At 39.2% G+C, this 17,873-nt stretch overlaps 3 protein-coding genes across 7 annotated transcripts in view; 1 reads left to right on the forward strand and 2 right to left on the reverse strand.

The window, feature by feature from the left end:
* rims1b (regulating synaptic membrane exocytosis 1b) overlaps positions 1-5,397 on the reverse strand; it is an 83,105-nt gene extending 77,708 nt beyond the window's left edge. For all 5 annotated transcript variants that reach the window (XM_034688623.1, XM_034688622.1, XM_034688626.1 and 2 more), the window contains exon 1: positions 4,563-5,397. In XM_034688623.1, coding sequence (XP_034544514.1) covers positions 4,563-4,729 — 167 coding nt within the window. In that variant the 5' untranslated portion in view covers positions 4,730-5,397. The remainder of the gene's footprint in view (positions 1-4,562) is intronic.
* Positions 5,398-9,989: 4,592 nt separating this feature from the next.
* On the reverse strand, positions 9,990-15,152 carry LOC117816618 (keratin, type I cytoskeletal 13-like). Its single transcript, XM_034688971.1, has 8 exons — positions 14,459-15,152; positions 13,606-13,688; positions 13,194-13,350; positions 12,151-12,312; positions 11,895-12,020; positions 11,378-11,598; positions 10,836-10,885; positions 9,990-10,752 (listed from the first exon to the last, which is right to left on the reverse strand). Exons 1-8 carry the CDS (start codon positions 14,822-14,824, stop codon positions 10,646-10,648), a joined length of 1,272 nt encoding a protein of 423 aa, XP_034544862.1. The 5' UTR covers positions 14,825-15,152; the 3' UTR covers positions 9,990-10,645.
* The window catches only part of krt222 (keratin 222), a 38,592-nt gene continuing 35,238 nt past the window's right edge, over positions 14,520-17,873 (forward strand). Inside the window, exon 1 of the mRNA XM_034688970.1 lies at positions 14,520-14,895. The gene's annotated coding sequence lies outside the window, so the exon portion shown is untranslated. The remainder of the gene's footprint in view (positions 14,896-17,873) is intronic.

The following is a 17,873-nucleotide window of genomic DNA, read 5'->3' on the forward strand; positions in this document are numbered from 1 at the left end:
TCATTCTGCTTCAAACTCAGCAACTTTAAGGACAAAATGTTCACTTGCCATTTTAACCAGATAATCGATGATATTCACTTCACCTATCAGAGTTCTGTGTTAGTCCATAAAGTATGGCAGATCCAAATATGTCTAAATCAGGCCCTGGTTTAAAATACTGGAATGTTCTCTAAAATATTTTTATAACAGTCATAAATAAAAACTCTGGAGCCAGATATGAGTTCCAGTAAATTCAAAGAGTAGTACTACCGAAAGCTCTTAACATCAACACAAGTGGGAGCCTCCATTAACCACTACCCCACTCCAACCTTAAGGCTCTGTGTTGTGCATCAACTCTCGTCTCAAATGTCTACAACCTCTCTGCTGAGCACATCAATATTTAACATATTACTTCTATATTTACATTTTAGGGAACCTCAGAAGCTCACAGGGGTGGAGTGAAACGTCAATCTGCAGAGAAAAAGGTTTCCAGCTGTGTGATGAAGAGGTTTTTCACGTCACAGAGCGTGGGAGGTTGGTCAGTGCTGTGCTCAGCACTTTGCTCACTCCCCACATCATGACAGATCCACACTCACACCCTCTGGATTAGGAAGTCAATGGAGGTTTAGCAAGTCAATGGATGGAGTCCATGAAGTCTGTAGTGTATTAGACATGTACAAAGTGGTTGTAGTGGTGTGAATGAGTAAAGGAGAATCCAGGTGCCGACTCCTCACAGCCTGACCAGAGCAAACGATAAGCCCCGAAGCCACAGATCAGGACCTTCTCATGCTGGAGGTTAAACTCAGCACAAATAAGTCCAATATCAGTCAAACCTTATCACTGCCAGCTGCCCAAGTCTCAGGCTGCTCTGCTTCTGATTGGATAATGCTGACCAGGTAAATGGTCCTGATGTAAGGTACAGATAGAGCTTTTTGAATGTGAGTTTCCACTGTTAGTGAAAATAATCATTAGCGGATATTTGTCCTCACCATCCAAGTTTCATTTGGTCTGTAAGTTTCATAGGTAGGAGAAAGTTTTGACTTTATGGAAATTCAATAAAAATGATGGACCTTCTTCAAGCAGCATAAATAATAATGAATATATGGATAAATTATTTGTGTGTAAAACTAATTCAGACTAATGTGTTGATATGGAAACATTTCATGAAAAGGTTGAAATGAAAAAAGCTAAACACAACTGGCATCTTTTACATCCCAGATTTTAAAAAAAAATGGGGACATTGCATAAAATGTTATGTTATTTATAATATATTATTATATTATATTATTAAACATTTTATGATGGTTTTCAACTGTTTAGACACATTATTTAATTAATTAATTATTATTATTCATTCAATTGAAAATATTGCATATCAAGCGTTGAAACTGAAAAAATGTTAGTCTTTAATGAAAAATATGAGCTCATATTGAATTTGAAGCCAGCAAAATGTTTCAAAGAAGTTGAGACAGGGACAACAAAACACTGAAAATGTTGTGTAATGATAAAAAAGGGAGGAACATCTCTTAACTAGAAAGGTTAATTTGCAAAAGGTTGGGGACATGAGTGGGTATAAAAGAGGCATTCCAGAGAGGCTGAGTCAGATGAAAAATTGGAAGAGGTTCACCAATCTGTGAGAAACTGTGTGCGCATAGTTCAACAATTTCAGAATAATGTGTCTCAGCATTAATTTGTAAAGAATTTGGGTAATTTCTCATCTAGAGTACATAGCGCCAAAATATTCAGGGAATCTGGAGAAATACTGGACTCGCTGCGATCTTGGGGCCCTCAGGCGGGGTGCATTAACAATAGACACAACTAGTGGAAATCACTGCATGGGCTCAAAATCACAACAAAAAACAATTGCCTGTGAACATAGTTTGTTGCTGTATCCGCAAATCCAGGTTAAAAAGGCACTATGCATGACATATTGGTGACTTCTTTGGGCCCGAGCACATTTAAGAAGGACTGAGGTGAAGTAAGAAACTATCCTGCAGTCTGACGAAACAACATTTCATATACTTTTGGGGAATCATGAACGGTGCGTCCTCCATAATACAGAGAGGGACCGACTGACTTGTTATTAGCTCATAATTCAAAAAACAGTATTCAATATGGTATGGGAATGCATACACGCCCATGGAATGATTAGCTTATTCTGGGAGGGCCATTCATTCATTCCTTTCATGCTGAACAATACAGGTTTTAGGGCAACACATGCTTCCATCATCATTATAACTCATATTAAGGGTTCTGAATGTCTAATGACTACAGGGATGGTAAATGTTAAATGGTCATGTACTTATATAGCGCTTTTCTAGTCTGTCTAACTACTCAAAGCGCTTTTACACACTACTCGTCGCATTCACCCATTCATACCCATTCAATCACTAATGGTAGAGGCTGCTAAAGTAAATGACCATCAGTATTAGCTGATCTCATTCATACACAATCACACACCGCTGAACAACAGTGGGAGTAATTTGGGGTTCAGTGTCTTGCTCAAGGACACTTCAGCATGTGACTGCTGGAGATGGGATCAAACCACCAACCATCTGATTGAAAGGTGACCGACTCTACCCACTGAGCCACAGCCGCCCACTGCGTTTTGAAATATTTTCATGAAACACAGGAATGACAATTACACAAAGGCCTCTAATTTATGGTGGAATTCTTGTTGTCAAGAAAAAACTGTTATCTACATCACTCACTTTACAGTCATTTTTATTTCGAAAACACGTGGGTTTCTGATCATTCCATGACAGTTTGCTATAATGTATTTTTTGTATGCTTGTGTCTAGCTTTTCCATGCTCTGTAAGTCTGCTGTAAGTTTATTCTGCATCTTGCATCTTAATTTTGCTAAATACAAGGTAGCAAACATTCAAGCCTGCCTCCCTACTGCTCACAAGTCATTCCTGCATATTTGTGTCCATGGCGTGCTGCTCCCATCAATGATTAGCCAGATGATGAAGCCATTATTGACTGAACCTGAGCCTGTGCCTCATGGAACATTAAATACATCACTTCCTCTCAAGGGGCCTCGACGCAGCTCTCACCCAGCTTCCCCTTCAGGCTGCAGGCAGGAAATGAAAACAGCCATTAGAATCAAAGCGAAGCAGAGTGCTGATGCTTCCGGATGCAGTACACCTGCTACAGCGAGATAGCTTCCCTTATTATGAAGGCAGAAACAGAGCCTTCACATGCTTAAATGCAGGTGTGGATACACAGTCTGTGGTGCCATTGCTTGTGGTGGAAACCCCTGAGGCATCAAAGTGCTCTGTAACCAAGGCTTTTGTATGAGGCAGCTGTAGCAAACACAGCAGGACCGCAATACAAAGCGTAATTATTTCCCTCGAGCTTCTCATAGTGCGCTCTGAAGATGATTTTCTTAAAATGAGCAGAATATTTCTTGTTTTATTTTCCAACACTGCTGCTTTAATTCATAACAGCTTCTATTTTGCTTATTTGGCATCTCTCTGAGGTACATCAGTGCCCTTTTTCATTCCCACACAGCCCAGATTCTTTCTGTTTGGCGATAGGTTGCTATTTTTGAGTGTAAAGAGGGTTTTAGAAGTGCAGATAGATACCAGGTATATTTTGTAATCTATATCGTGTCCGGTTTAGGCCTGCCAAGATTTCTAACCACACCCCATCTTCCTCTTTCCACCGGGGGGAGCACAAATGATCGTACAACCCGCCTCCACCACCGTCCGTCTGTCGGGGTTATAAAACGATTTGTGTCGCTCCAGGCCTGTGAGCTGTAATGTCATTGTTGTTGCCATTATTGCCATAGCGATCTCGCTTTTCCCCCTCTCTCTCGTTCTCTCTCTCTCAAACACAGACACACACACACACACACACACACACACACACACACACACACACACACACACACACACACACACACACAGCGACACTCCGAGATTTAAAAAAAAAAACTCCAGCGTGCGTAAAATCAAAGCGCAGTTAAATGTGTAAACTGAGGGATGGGGTGCAATCCCCATTGATGAAAAACGAGTAGGTGAGGGATGGATAATGCTATGAATCATCACCAGCCCCCCCCGCCCCTCCTCCTCCCAACTCCCTCTCCTTTCGTCTCTCCCTCTCCTTTCCTCTCTCCCCCCACCAGCAACACTGTCACACCCCATCCACACCGTCCTATCTACACCTGTAACTCGTTTGACCCTGTTTCGGGTCATCTTCATTGATTGTGATTCTACATTGTTTTCATTTATAGATTGATTTAGCACAATCAAGGCTTCAGTTGCTATCAGATGGACTTGTAGTGGGGCTTAGTTGTTGTGAAGACACATCTTGAGCTGTTTGTGCTCTACGCAGCCTTAAATTGGTGGAAACCTTTAAGGGTACCTACTAAAGCGCACTCTGGCAAGCTTACAAGTGCAGAGTGATAGTAGAGCAGAGGAAACGCATAGGCTAATAGCTACTGAATGTGATGGGTGTGTAATGTTGGTGATAGCCTATACTACTGGTAATAATTGGTGTAAAAGGGTTTTTTTTTTTATAACTGGGTTTTCCACGTAAGCTAACTTCCACGTAAAAGGAAGAAATTGCTTGCCCTTACTTTAGCATGGCTTGTTCTTTATCCTCTTCCTCCTTTTGCCGAGCCATCACACCCATGATGATCTTCCTCTCCTCTTCGGTGAGATGGCTCAGGTCCGGCAGATCCGGCATGGATGGCGGCGCGGTGGGTGGGCGAGGGCCACCCTGGGGCCCCACTGAGGCGGACATCTTCTCCACCACCACCCCACCACCTCTTCGGCGAGTCGTTTCGGCTGACAGGTTCCCCGGAACGTTTCCGAGCCACACCTCACGACCTGGTCCGCGTGCACATCGGCAGCGGTAGCAGTAGCCGCAGCTCCGGCAAATAGTGCAAGCCGCTCATGGTTGTAGGCACCCTCGGTTGTGCTTTTGTTTGTCCTCCCCGGGTATTTCTCCCACCACTCTCTCGTCGTCGTTCCCCCCCACCCCCGGCTGCCCGCCTCTCCCCTCCACCGCCGGGTTCACGAGGAGCCCATTTCCGCTTTTCACGCCGGGAGTTGAGTCGAGCTAAAGGGGATCAGTCTGCTGGTCTGTGGAGCCTACGCCGACGTCGGACTGGAGCTGGATGTTGGGGCGGTATAGGCGGAGTCCGTGCTGCTCTCTCTCTCTCTCTCTCTCTCTCTCTCTCTCTCTCTCTCTCTCTCTCTCTCTCTCTCTCTCTCTCTCTCTCTCTCTCTCAGTCAATGAGAATGCAGCCCTCCTTCTTCTCTTTTTGCGGAGGCGCGCTTACTCATGTGAGAATGGGGTCCTCACCATCATCACAGGCAAGCGGAGCTTTTTACTGGATACACTCATTGGTCCCAGTGTTTTACGCGCGCACACACACACACACACACATACACACACACACACACACGCACACAGAGAGAGAGAGAGAGAGAGAGAGAGAGAGAGAGAGAGAGAGAGAGAGAGAGAGAGAGAGAGAGAGAGAGACGTACACAAACACACACAGTGCTGAAGAAACAAGAGGATAGCCTTTCAGACAAACCTCATATCCAACTCTCTCGCGATAGTTGGTCATTTTGGGATTTTCCAGTTAAATAAGTCCCATACTTCAATAATCTGTAAAGAGGAACATGCTAAAGTTGTCTGTCTTTCAAAACTGAAACATTCGTGCGTTTCAGCACCATGGACAGCTGCCCCTCTCAACTCCTACTGTCTGAACACAGCCTACAAATCGTTTTGTTTTGTTTTTGAAAAGCTGTACTTTTAAATTTGAAGAGTTCATTTGCAAAAACGGTTAACTAAATTTTGAAAAATGAAAAAAATGTTTCAGAAAACAGAGTTTTTCTTATACTAGCTTTTCGTATGATCAGTCAACTAAGGTTGGGTGGCTTTGACTAAGTAAAAATGACTTTACTAATCAGAGATATCTTGAAAATGCCTTTATTATGAATCTATATCAAAAATAAATATAATTTTTTAAAATGTATAAAAACGGAGTCATCTGTTTTTGCAAATGAACTCTAATAAGCATCCGAGCAAAAACATGTAAACAAATTAGTGACCAATAAAACCAAACCAGCAGTTTGGCACATTTTTCATTGTATATTGCTAAGCATATAGCCTAAGTTTTTTAAGTCATGTATGTAGACAGCTTTAAATAGAATTTAAAATTCCCAGCGTTAAGTCTGATGGGCTTTAGCACATGTTTGACATATCGTCATTCTGTCTATAGACTATTACTTGTAACCCTCAGCTTTTGCGTGTTATGGGCTACATTTGGCTGTGCAAATAATTCTCTCTCTGGGACACGAATCAAAAGGTGAAATTAAGAAAACTGAGCCAACACAAAAAAAACAGCTGTGTCATGTTCATTTAATGAGTATCTCCTCTGTGACAAAACACAACTTCTTTAAAATTTTAAATAAAGAGATTTAAAACCATTTACCCTTCATTTCACTTCTAGTGTTGTATAAGAGGCTACCATTTTAAGCTCAGCTGAAACCACCTACCTCTTACTTTAAAGTGAGCAGTGTGCAGCTTATTTTAAAACTCTTTAAAACACCTCTAAGCGTATGATTTTTGTTGAGATTTGCTTACAAGTCTCTCCTGTTTGCTTTACAGTTTTATAGTCTTCTTTTATTTCTCATGTCCTCTTTACAATTTTCTTTCCATTCGGCTTTTTAAGTCAACTTTTATGAAATATGGCACCCCATTACGCATGTTTTTGTATTTCAAATCTTTTGTTGTTGAATATCTGTTTTGTGTTTTTTTTCCCCATTGGCTGAGTAATTTTGAAGCTAATGTTACCAACTCACTTTCACTGGATTAGATAGTTAGCTTAAATATAATGTAGACAACTTCACCTTGAACAAATACTTTTCTAATGTTGAGAACTCGATCAAACAGCTCCGAGAAAGACAGTCCCAGCCCTCTCCCTCCTCTTTTTCTCTCTCGGGCTCGTTTCGCATTCATATCAGGCTCTCAGGCTATACCGACCCGCAGCTGGCACCGGTTTCTCCCGGATGACGTAATGCCTTGTGAGTGGCTGAGTCTATCCAGCAGATGGCATTAACCCCAGCCTCCGTCAAGCAAGTGACGTCACCAAGGAGGTGACTGTACCGCGGTGACGTCAGCTTCCCGTGGTGCAGAATTTTGTCATCATTTAGGTCGTGACTAGGGACCACCAGCTCCGAGTGAAACAGTCGTGCTACAGCAGAGGGGATCTGTGCTGCAGACCTCAGACTATAAATAAACCCTGAGTGCTGTCTGAAGGAGGACACAGGCCAGGCTGCAATGCCTCTTTTCTTTCGGGTGGGGACTGCTCCAGAAATCCTCATTTTAAAAAGTATAGGATAACACACAATCAGAGACACGTTTATGAATGTGAGGTATTATAAAAGTCAAGTAATCGTTGGCTTGAAGTTGTTTCATGTTTCAAAACTTTTTCACATCCATGTGTCTGCTACACAGAGTTCATCTAAAATAACTCTAGTCTTGATTAAAATGGGTTCATATAAATACTTGTCTGATATTAAGACAATGCCAAGACACTTGGAGAAAATATAAAGCAGTTCGTGGTAGTTTGAGTTAACACTTTTAAAGATTGCTCAAACCTTATGATTCTAATGGGAAAGGCAAAACACATTTTTGCTCACTCCATGTATTCTTGTTCTGATTGCAGCTTTTTGCCCACAATAAATGCTGTTTTAATCTCTGAGGAGAGATACAAAAAAAATGTAGACCAAAAAATGACAGATCTGTGTTAAGATTCAAAATAGCTTTGGCTGGTCGGTATGTCTCAGATATAGTTGCCATGTACTCAAATACATTAAGTCATCATGACCAGTGGCAAACTAAGTGAATGACAGAACTGGTTTCCACTTAATCAAAAAGTACATGCTTTCACCAGTTAGTGACTCTTTGTGACTTGCTGCTGTATGAACTGGTGCATCGTCACATTCAGGAGCTAAAAAGTGAACATACTGACATCTAGTGGTCATACAGAAACATTGCAACTACATATTATGAACCTGTGGAGTTGCTCCACAATGCTTCATGCTAGTTATATCAGAATGTGTGTAACTCTCATATTAAGATGACACATGTAAAGGATGACAATAAAAGCTTGAAGTATGCGTTAGTGCAGAAGAGCCATACAGTCTACCAAGTCTACAAAATGTTACAACAAGATAATACTGCGCAAACCGGTCACAACAGCCCAAGGACTACAGTAAATGGGCTGTTCCATTAAATGGATTTGCTTGTTGTACTTCTTGAAAAATTCACCTAATTTTCTTTTCTTTTCCACATTTAAGTATTCAAAATGTTCCCTGTCCAATTTTTGGTAACTTTATGACATTTATTCCCAGGTTTTAAAGCAAAAGATTGTTTCATTTTTCTATGTCCTGTTACCAAAACGCATGTGTCATTTAAAAAAAAAAAAAATGAAAGCAAATATACTATTTTCTTATTTCCCCTCCTCAACAAGGACTTTATTTCAAAGAAATGTTTTTACATGTTCAAATAATTGATGTTTGATATCAGAATTCACTGTATTTGCAAAGAGTTTTATTGTTTCTAAAGTAAAGCTATCGTTTCTTTATAAGGAGGCTCAAACCTGAAGTTTTTTTTTTAAATTACCGTACTGTTGAAGATCTTGCCTTCAAAACCCTATATAAGTAGGAAACTTTCATTCTGACAAACTTTAAAAAGGGTTAAGGAAAGGTTATCTGGGCTGAAATCCATTCATTCCTGTTACTCATACTCTGTTGTATAGTTTAGGCCTGAATGAGTAACAGGACTGAAGTATTGGGACTGAGTTTTTAGCATAAATTGAAAAATAAAAATAAAAACAGACACACGGCATCCACATTAATAACATGTGGACACTAAGCATATACCAGTGATTAATCAAAAATAAGTATTTTTAGAATAAAGAGGAAGATCTTAAAAATAATAGTAACAGCTTCTCTGTTTTCATCATAGTATCATAAAATATACCCAGAGAAGACCCAGCTGATGAAACTCTTTTGAAAATTGGACTGTAAAGGTTACAGGACTTTGTGAAATCTGTGGGGCACCACTAAATGTATGTTTCAATTTAACTGATAATAGGATTAAAATACGATGTTGTGTTAGACGATAATCCCCTGCAAAAAAAGAAGTCTAAAAGATTTTAACAATTTTATATCCTTGTAATATGTAGTGTTAGAGAGCAGAGGCATGTAACAAATGTTGTTTTATGGTTTTCTTGGTAGATTCTTGGTAGATTCTTCTGATGTTTAAATTTGAAGATCCTAAATTCTAAACTAGATTACACTTTGCTTAACAATTAAATGCATTTAACACTTAACTTCCATTCATATTTATAGATAAAATGTCCTGGGGACCAAAAAAAAGACACTCATTCAGTAGAGTGGCCAATTTGGAAGTTAACACAGTAGGAAGTTTGACAAAAGTATAGGAACAGGTAAGACTAGCTTCTCAAAGAGTCACTGTCATCACCATCATTATACAATTTCTGTCATGATACATTAAATGTCTTTCAAATTGTAACTCTCATAAGGGTAATACAAAATAATATATAATAAATATAATATAATTTATTATAGTATAATGTTGGCATCCATATATTACTGCTGGCAAAAAAACGCCTAAACCCTTCCTCTTGTCCCCATTCCCCTTTATGTACACGCCTTATGAGGTGGCTTCACCACCCCTGAATAATTCACATATAATTTAGCTGTGGTGTGTTTTGTGACCAAGAAAACTTTTCATTGGTCATAAGGATCATGTATTTAGGTTTATTGGTCTGAAAACTTAGTGAGGTAAATACCATGTATTTAATAATTTATTTCAATTAAGAGTGTTATGCATTAGATTGTTTAAAGAGGAAACTAAGCTCTGAAATATAGATAAGGCAAACCCTCTGAGCAGCAGCATAGCTGGACCATCTTAGATAGCCTGTTTTAATCCTCTAAAGAAGAACAATGAAAAGGAAACATATGGGAAAGAGCACATGTTTATTCTCTTCAGGAAATTAAGAAAAGCAAAGATCCAATGATCCCCTACACAGCAAATCCCAAAATGGCTTATGAGACGTGTGTTTTTAATCAGGAGAAAATGCCACTGCAATGATTCTTCCAGCAAAAAGCTACAAAAAACCTTTTACATGCAAATATCACCATGAACACATTCACAAATATTCTTCCAAACCTTTGTATTGTATCTGTGACCCATCTCTCTTCTTATCACACAGGACCCACAGTGCCACCTAGTTTCTATATGTGGTATTTCAAGAGGAAGTCGGGCCAGTATAACTTCATTCCGTTTTCTTGGGTAATTGGGGAGAAACACGTTTTGTTTTTTTTTATTATTGAATTTGGGGGCAGAATATTATAATTTTATAAAAAATTTAAAAATACAATTTATCTTGTTTAATGACAAAAATTCAACTTAGGAGCACCTTATAAATACTTGGAGAAATAAATATTTTATACTTGACCTGAGGGGAATAACAGCACAACATATTCACCCTGGTTGATCTCAAACTTTAGAAAGAGGGAACATCAGATGTTCGTCAGAAACAGAGAAAAAAATTGAAGGGCCTATGTAAGCTATTTTTTTATTTCAATCTGGATCTTTGAGGATCCAGTCTGTCTAATTTTTGCGGATCTCTGTGCCCTCATCCACTGTGCTGGACACCACTCGTCCATCAACGATCTCCTCAATCACCACCCTCGTCCTCTGGGTTATGATTGGCTTAGCTGTAAACAAATAAAGTTCAATATTTAATATTTCTAATTTGTGCAGAGAGCTTTTTAAAAATGCAGCATTGATGTAAACTTACGTTTCACGACTTCTTCTTTTCTACTGTAAGAAGTGGTAGTCACTGTACTTCTGTGGGGGGGGAAGGAAACAGTTATTCTTGCTGCATTTATAAAATAAAATATGCTAATATTTGGTATCTGGAGCCTTCTTGTCCTGTTTCTTGCCACACACTGGCAAAAATTACAATAATTATAAAGTAACAGTTACTGGCTGGTCAGCTTAGCTTGCAACAATAAAAAACACACAATTTAGTGATTACCTTCCAGCTCAAAAGTTAACAAATTCACACATTGTATCTTTTTAAGTGCAATCATTGAGCCAAAAATGTGCCTATTATGTTTCTTTGCAGAGAATCAAGCTTTCCCCTACCCCTGTCTCCTGTCTTTATGCTAAACTAAGCTAATAGTTTTCTGTTTAGCAGCAAAATGATGAGGACATGGTATAAACATTATTTACTTGTAGTAGTTAAATAAAATTGTATCATGAAGTGAATTTCTGCTTGATATAAGAACAAATGCTATTGATTTGAGCAGGACATTTCCAAACAGTTATCTCCCTTACTTCACATCCCCTCCATCCAGCAGCCTTCTGTACTCAGCGATCTCCAACTCCAGTCTGGTCTTGATGTCGAGGAGCATCTGGTATTCTTGGGACTGCCTCTCGATGTCTGCCCGCATCTGGCTGAGCTCATTTTCCAGGCTGTTGACCATGTTCTGGAGCTGGCTGAGCTGCAGGCTGTAGCGGGACTCTGTCTCTCCGAGCTGTTCCTCCAAGGCAGATTTCTTCATGGGGAGAAAAACACAAGACAGGTGAGGATTATCTGAGTGCTTATGATTTTACTTTTCTGGACCAATGTTGCCTCAGGTGAAAACACTGCACTGACAGATTAACTATTTTAGGTGCTATTTATAGTGTTTATAGTCCAACATTTAGAAAAACACGTTACTTTGGCATGCGCGCTATACAAACCAGAAATGACAAATGTTGAGAAGTGCATCAGGTTTGAAACTGGTTCGTTGAAAAAATCAGTGCATGAAAATGCAGCTTCATCCAGTAATGATATATGCATCTGTATTACCAGGCTGAGCTGGGACTGCAGCTCGATCTGCAGGGCCTGCAGGGTCCTCCTCAATTCGCTGATCTCACTTTTGGAGGACTGGAGGGACTCTGTGTTGGTTCCAATCTGCTTGTTTAGTTCATCAAACTAAAAGACATGAAATGTGATTGAATGTAAATTTGGTTATTATTCGATATATAAGAAACATCTTTGGTTAAACACAGGTGTGAGATGAACATGTTTTTATGAGATTAACATATCATCTGGTTCCACTCACCTTGACCTTGTACCAGACCTCCATTTCCTTCCGGTTCTTCTCTGCGATACCCTCGTACTGACTTCTGATGCCATCCAGGGTCTTGGTCAGGTCATCCTGAGGCCTTGCATCCACCTCCACGTTCACATTGTTGCTGCTTTGGCTACGCAAGGCTGCAAGTTCCTACAGACAGGGAAATAGGGTCAAAGACAGTTAATATCCCCAAATAAAAGCAACACAACAAGAAAAAAAAAGGTTTCCCATAAAGTACAAGCCAACAGCTTAAATAAAACAGTTCATCTTCTATGAGATGATATAACACAATTTTCCTGTTAGAAAACAAATGTCAGTACACTCAGGGGCTTAGCTGCTAGACCTTTAACTGCTTATGCTAGCTGTTAGGACACTTATGAATGGATATTGTGAGATTCCTGCTTCACCTCACTGTCACGTCTGTTTTACTGGCTCTGCGATTACACAGTGTTTTACAATCATCCTGTAGTTGCATATATCTCAAAATGAATTTATTCAAAGCATCTACATATCTGTCATGTTGATGAGCTTGCTCTGGCTCTTAGTAAGTAAACGGAGAAGTCTACTGACTGATCTCATATGAGTCAGAATTCTTGGCAGCACCTTGGGGCCGCCAGCAGCACCTATTTTGAGATACACAACTTGGTGGCACAGCAGACGATCCGAACAAGTTTTGTAATACCTGTTGTTTGTATAAGCTTTAGATAATACTTCTTTGGGCCTTTTGCCACACACTTGAGTAGTTGTCCCATTAACAAGATTAATGATGCTTTAACCCTCATTTCTCTGCCTCTGAAGCTTAACAACAGACATTTAATTGTAGCGACTTTTTATTTCTTTTAATATCCTCAAAACTCTTCAAAGCGTTTTGCTTTCCAGAGCAAAAACTGATAATAATAAAGATATTCAAGAGAATTAGGCTCTTGTGTTGTTGGGTGGCTGAAGTGTTGTTATTAAAATGTGTTGTATTGATTAATTTCATTGTACTCAAGCTCACTGAGATGCTGTGATGCTATTCCTAATGCACTCACCTCTTCATGATTCTTCCTCAGGTAGACCAGCTCCTCCTTCAGACCCTCCACCTGCATCTCCAGGTCAGACCTGGCCATGGTCAGGTCATCCAGGACCTTGCGCAGTCCAAGGATGTCTCCCTCCACTGAAGTACGGACTGCCAGCTCATTTTCATACCTGTTAAGAGAAAAGCACAAAGTTTCATGTTGCTGAGTCTGCTCCAGTGGTGTTACCACCAACAAGAAAACAAAAAAGTAAAGCTAAAACCAGTTCAACCAGTTTAATCATTGTGTTGACCGTTACACCCCTGTGACAATGTGCCAGCTCAGTCTAAAACTACTGAACGATCATGTGATGACTTAGATGATATTAATGATAATTAGTGTTCAACCACACAGGACTGAAAATTTGTGATGTAAACTTTCCACTCACTTGATCTTAAAGTCCTCTGCTGCAAGTCTGGCATTGTCGATCTGCAGCATCAGCCTGGCATTGTCCTGTGTGGCAGCATTGATCTACAGAAAGAAGAGAATTATTGTCAGCACATCTTTATCCACATTATAATAAAATCACAAAAGTGTGTTAGTGAATGTCGACTGTGGGTTGGCAGGGTTTTGATGTTTAGCAGAATAGGGATCTACTGATGGAAAATGTGTTTGTTAAGTCTTATATGTTTTTGACACAAAAGCAACAACTTAAATAAGGGAGAGCTTTACATTTAAACCACTATCTTCAGAGGTTTATATCTTTCTTAAATCGGATGATGAACAAGAACTGAGGGTCATGAGTTTGCTGACCCACACCCTGAGGGCACATGACTGAGTGAAATACTGACAAAACTTTATAGTCAGCAAACATAACATGGAGGAGGACTTTTTTATAGTCTGCAATAAGTAATAAAAGATAAACGGTTTACTATAATAGTACTCTAATCTGGAGACTACTAAAGTGTGTTCTCAACTTTGTATGTGCTGTGTCTGAACTTAGGTCATATCAGGTGAAGTTTAAACTCCATGCACCTCATCAATCTTTACAAGATGTAAGATATTAAGTGAATCCAAATAGATACAATTATACATTATCATGCATTATTGAAGTACAGTTTAACCATGAAAACTAGGAAATACAAAACGATATGTATATTATCAAATGAAGTGTGTAGGTAAAATAGATACTTTAGGATTAAGCCATTATTTGGATTATTCTAAAAATTATTTAGCATTAGTAGGCGTCTTACTAAACAATTTTCTCGTGTTTTTAAGAGTGTGGAGAAAGAAAAACAAACCTTTCTGCGCAGGTCCTCGATGATAGCCTCATACTTGCTGTAGTCCCTGACGGTGGGGGTCTGGTTGGAGTACCACTCGCGGATCTGACTCTCCAGCGTTGCATTGGCGGCCTCTAGAAGGCGCACCTTTTCCAGGTAGGAGGCCAAGCGGTCATTGAGGTTCTGCATGGTCTGTTTCTCTCCGCCGGCAGTGGAAAAACTGCCGCCGCCACCACCACCACCACCTCCAAACATTGACATGTCAATGCCGTTGGAGGCGTAGGACACCTTGACGTTTTTGCCACCTGCTCCGCCATAGACGCTTCCACCCCGTCTGGCGCTCATTGTGGGCATAGAATACAGAGACATATTGGGGCGATAGGCCATGGTGACGTTTCTTCTGACTCAGGTGCAGAGAGCACTGGAACCTGTCAAACCCAACGAGTGGTGAGGAAGAGGTGAGTTTCAGAGGCTCGCATGACGCTTTATACCTTCCTTCCAGGTGGTGGGAGCGGCCGAACAGGTGGGTGGAAAGATGCGACTCGCCAGCATCACAGTACCGGGCGTGGTGGGTTGGCATTCAGGTTTACTGCCCCGACATTTAGTCTAACGGCTGTCAGAGCGCATTTCAGGTGAAGTCATGTAGGAGTGTTTGTGCTGTCAAGTTGTCACCTTTAATTAAAGATATGTGATGGCAAAGAATTCACTTTTTTTTTTTTTAAAACACTCAAACAACACTTACTAAACTTTAGAAACAACAGATAGGACAAAAAGTTCCTCTCATTTGGGCTTTAAGAGCTGTGTAAGTTATTTTCTTCTGTAATATTACCAGGGTATCACAAAGTGAGTTATACAGTTACAAGCATTTTGTCATTAACAAATCAATTATAATGATAATAATAATAATCCAATAAATAGAATAAAATCTAAAAAATTTTAAAATGGGCTGGTACATTTTATGAACTGAGATGCCAGCCAATGCTTTTACAAGTCCAACCCTTCCATGGCTATGACTTTCTGAGACTGTAATTTAGGAATGGAGAGGGGCATAAACCAAATTAAGCTAGCTCCCATTTAGCTCACAAGACTATGCTAGATTTATTAACAAGTTACAAGCCTAGTTAAATTCTAGGGATAAGCAGGTATAATATTAACCAGGTAAGTGTGTTAGCATGCTAATATTCAGTACTTTTGGATCAACATATTGATGAGAAGAAAAAAAAATTCTGAAAAGTCAGTAGCTGATGATCAAATGAGTGAAAGAGTAGACCATTCCAACATTGGATTATTAAACAAATGTAATCATTTATCAAATAAGCCATGTCTCCTATCTGGGAGCATTTTCTGAAAACATTCAAAACTATAAGTTAAGCAAATTTTTGACAGAAATATTAACACGTTTTTTTTTTAACATTGGGTTTTCAAACTGTCTTACTAAAAGTTGCATGAGGCTATCCAAGAGGATGCAAGGTGCTATAGCTCATAAAACACATCAATTTCAAAACTACACTTGTAAAGATCTGGTTTTAAATATACCATGTTTTATCATGAGTTTAGTGTAGCTGATATTAAATTCTAATAAGCAAAGCAGTGGTATATATATATACATATATATATATATATATGACAAAGTTTGCTTAGCTACACTTGTTGGAAACGCAGTATTCTTGCTAATAGCTGCTTGGTTGTACCAAAAATAGCCTATGTGTATGCTGTTAGCTTAACGTAAACATTAGCATGCCAATATTCTCCCTTTGAGCATGCTCAAATGCTAGTTTAGCAGTTATAGTGTTAACCATGTTTAATATGTGTGTTTACATTGTAAAATATTAGCTAAATATTAGGGGGAAAAAGTTAGCATATATAACACAGCTTGTACGTGTAATAAAATTATATGATGAAAAAATATATTCTTAGGAGCAAATGTTAGCCCTATTCAGAAAAATCAAGCTTTCAAACCAATACCATTCATTTTCCAGCCTCTGCAAACTTTGCAGACTTGTTAGCATTGCTTTGATGAAAAACAAGAACTCATATGTGACTGTTTTTTCTCACACAAAAAAATACAGTAACCAACCACACCTGAATATTTGTTGACTGAAAATGATGCTCTGCTTCCAAGGAGGTTACTTGACTTTAAGGCATTTTGTTTTTGAGGTTACTTTGATTAAAGTTACATGATCATAACAGGTGTAGGCACATTTCATTGCTTGGAAAACTTCCCAAAGTAGAACTTCCCAAGTAAAATTTAGGCTGACATCTTATTGTTGTCTCAGCTGTGTCTCCAAGGAGATTTTCTCACTTGTCTTATTTGTGACTCCTGAGTAAATGGTTCAGTCTTATAGTGAGCCCTGTGTGAGTTGCCTTTTTTCTTACACATGTTTCATTCTGGCATCTCAGCTCAAAGAAAAATGAGACAAGTGTAAGTTCTCAGATGAAGGGAAAGATGAGAGTAGCTCAATATCTCAGGTATGTCTCAATATGATAACAACATAAAACACCCAAGTGATCTCTCAGACAAGTTATCATAGTTATCTCTCAGACAAGTCCTTTATCATAAGAAGAACCATGGCAATACTCTGACATTAACAGGCTGGAAATATCAGTTTGATGAGATTTTCAAGATATATGTTTTATAAGGTGTTACTGCTCCATTGTTATGTGCCCCAGGCTGCTGCTCAAATTGCTTAAACCACATTAGGCTGGCAACTCTGAGACTTCATGAGTTTGACATCAGAGGTTAGATAAGCTCTGTTCATACATGCTTGCACGTGAATTCTCTCTAGTTCTCACTTTTACTGTGGAATTTATTGCAGAGCAACTTACATAAGTGTCACTCACATAGTGGCATAGTTTACAATACATTCTCAAAATGACCTGTTCTAATAATGACAACCATGTTTGTTTGAGCCAGTAAATACTTGTTGTGTTTTGACATACATATATCTTTGAAGATTTATGAACAAATTATTTTGCTAGATCATTGTGTGTCTCTGGTCATATCGAAATGGTGACTTTAAAGCACAGTATTTGAAATTGATTCTTAGATATGATAAACGATTCTCATCTTTTATACTTCAGATGCATTTATTAATCAAATCAGAACAAGGATTTACTAATGCATAAAAACAATGAAATACGTTGGTCTGCGGTTTACTTGTTATATATAACAATCTTGTTTGATGATAATGTTCAAGTCTGTGTTGGCCGGTCTGTCAGCATCTTTTAATTCAGCTGGCATTAACATGTGTTGCTAGTAACAAGAGCATGTTGTTTGATGCACAATGGCTGTGATGTTACTGCGATTCAGGATGATGGATTGAACCGTTTCATCTACTTTTTTTATCTGATACAATCTTATAATGCCAATGTACCGTGCAGGTGTCCTCAGCTGCTGCCAGGCGGCCTTGTTTAATATGCTGACACTCACTCACTA

The sequence above is a fragment of the Notolabrus celidotus genome, chromosome 7 (assembly GCF_009762535.1).
Source record: "Notolabrus celidotus isolate fNotCel1 chromosome 7, fNotCel1.pri, whole genome shotgun sequence".
In the NCBI taxonomy this organism is placed as follows: Eukaryota; Metazoa; Chordata; class Actinopteri; order Labriformes; family Labridae; genus Notolabrus; species Notolabrus celidotus.

Coding starts and splice junctions, on each gene's coding strand:
- LOC117816618 (XM_034688971.1), bottom strand. CDS start 14,824: ATGGCCTATCGCCCCAATATGTCTCTGTATTCTATGCCCACAATGAGC. Junction 13,351..13,605: donor GCAGAGGACTTTAAGATCAA/GTGAGTGGAAAG, acceptor TTCTCTTAACAG/GTATGAAAATGAGCTGGCAG. Junction 12,021..12,150: donor AGGTCTGGTACAAGGTCAAG/GTGAGTGGAACC, acceptor CATGTCTTTTAG/TTTGATGAACTAAACAAGCA.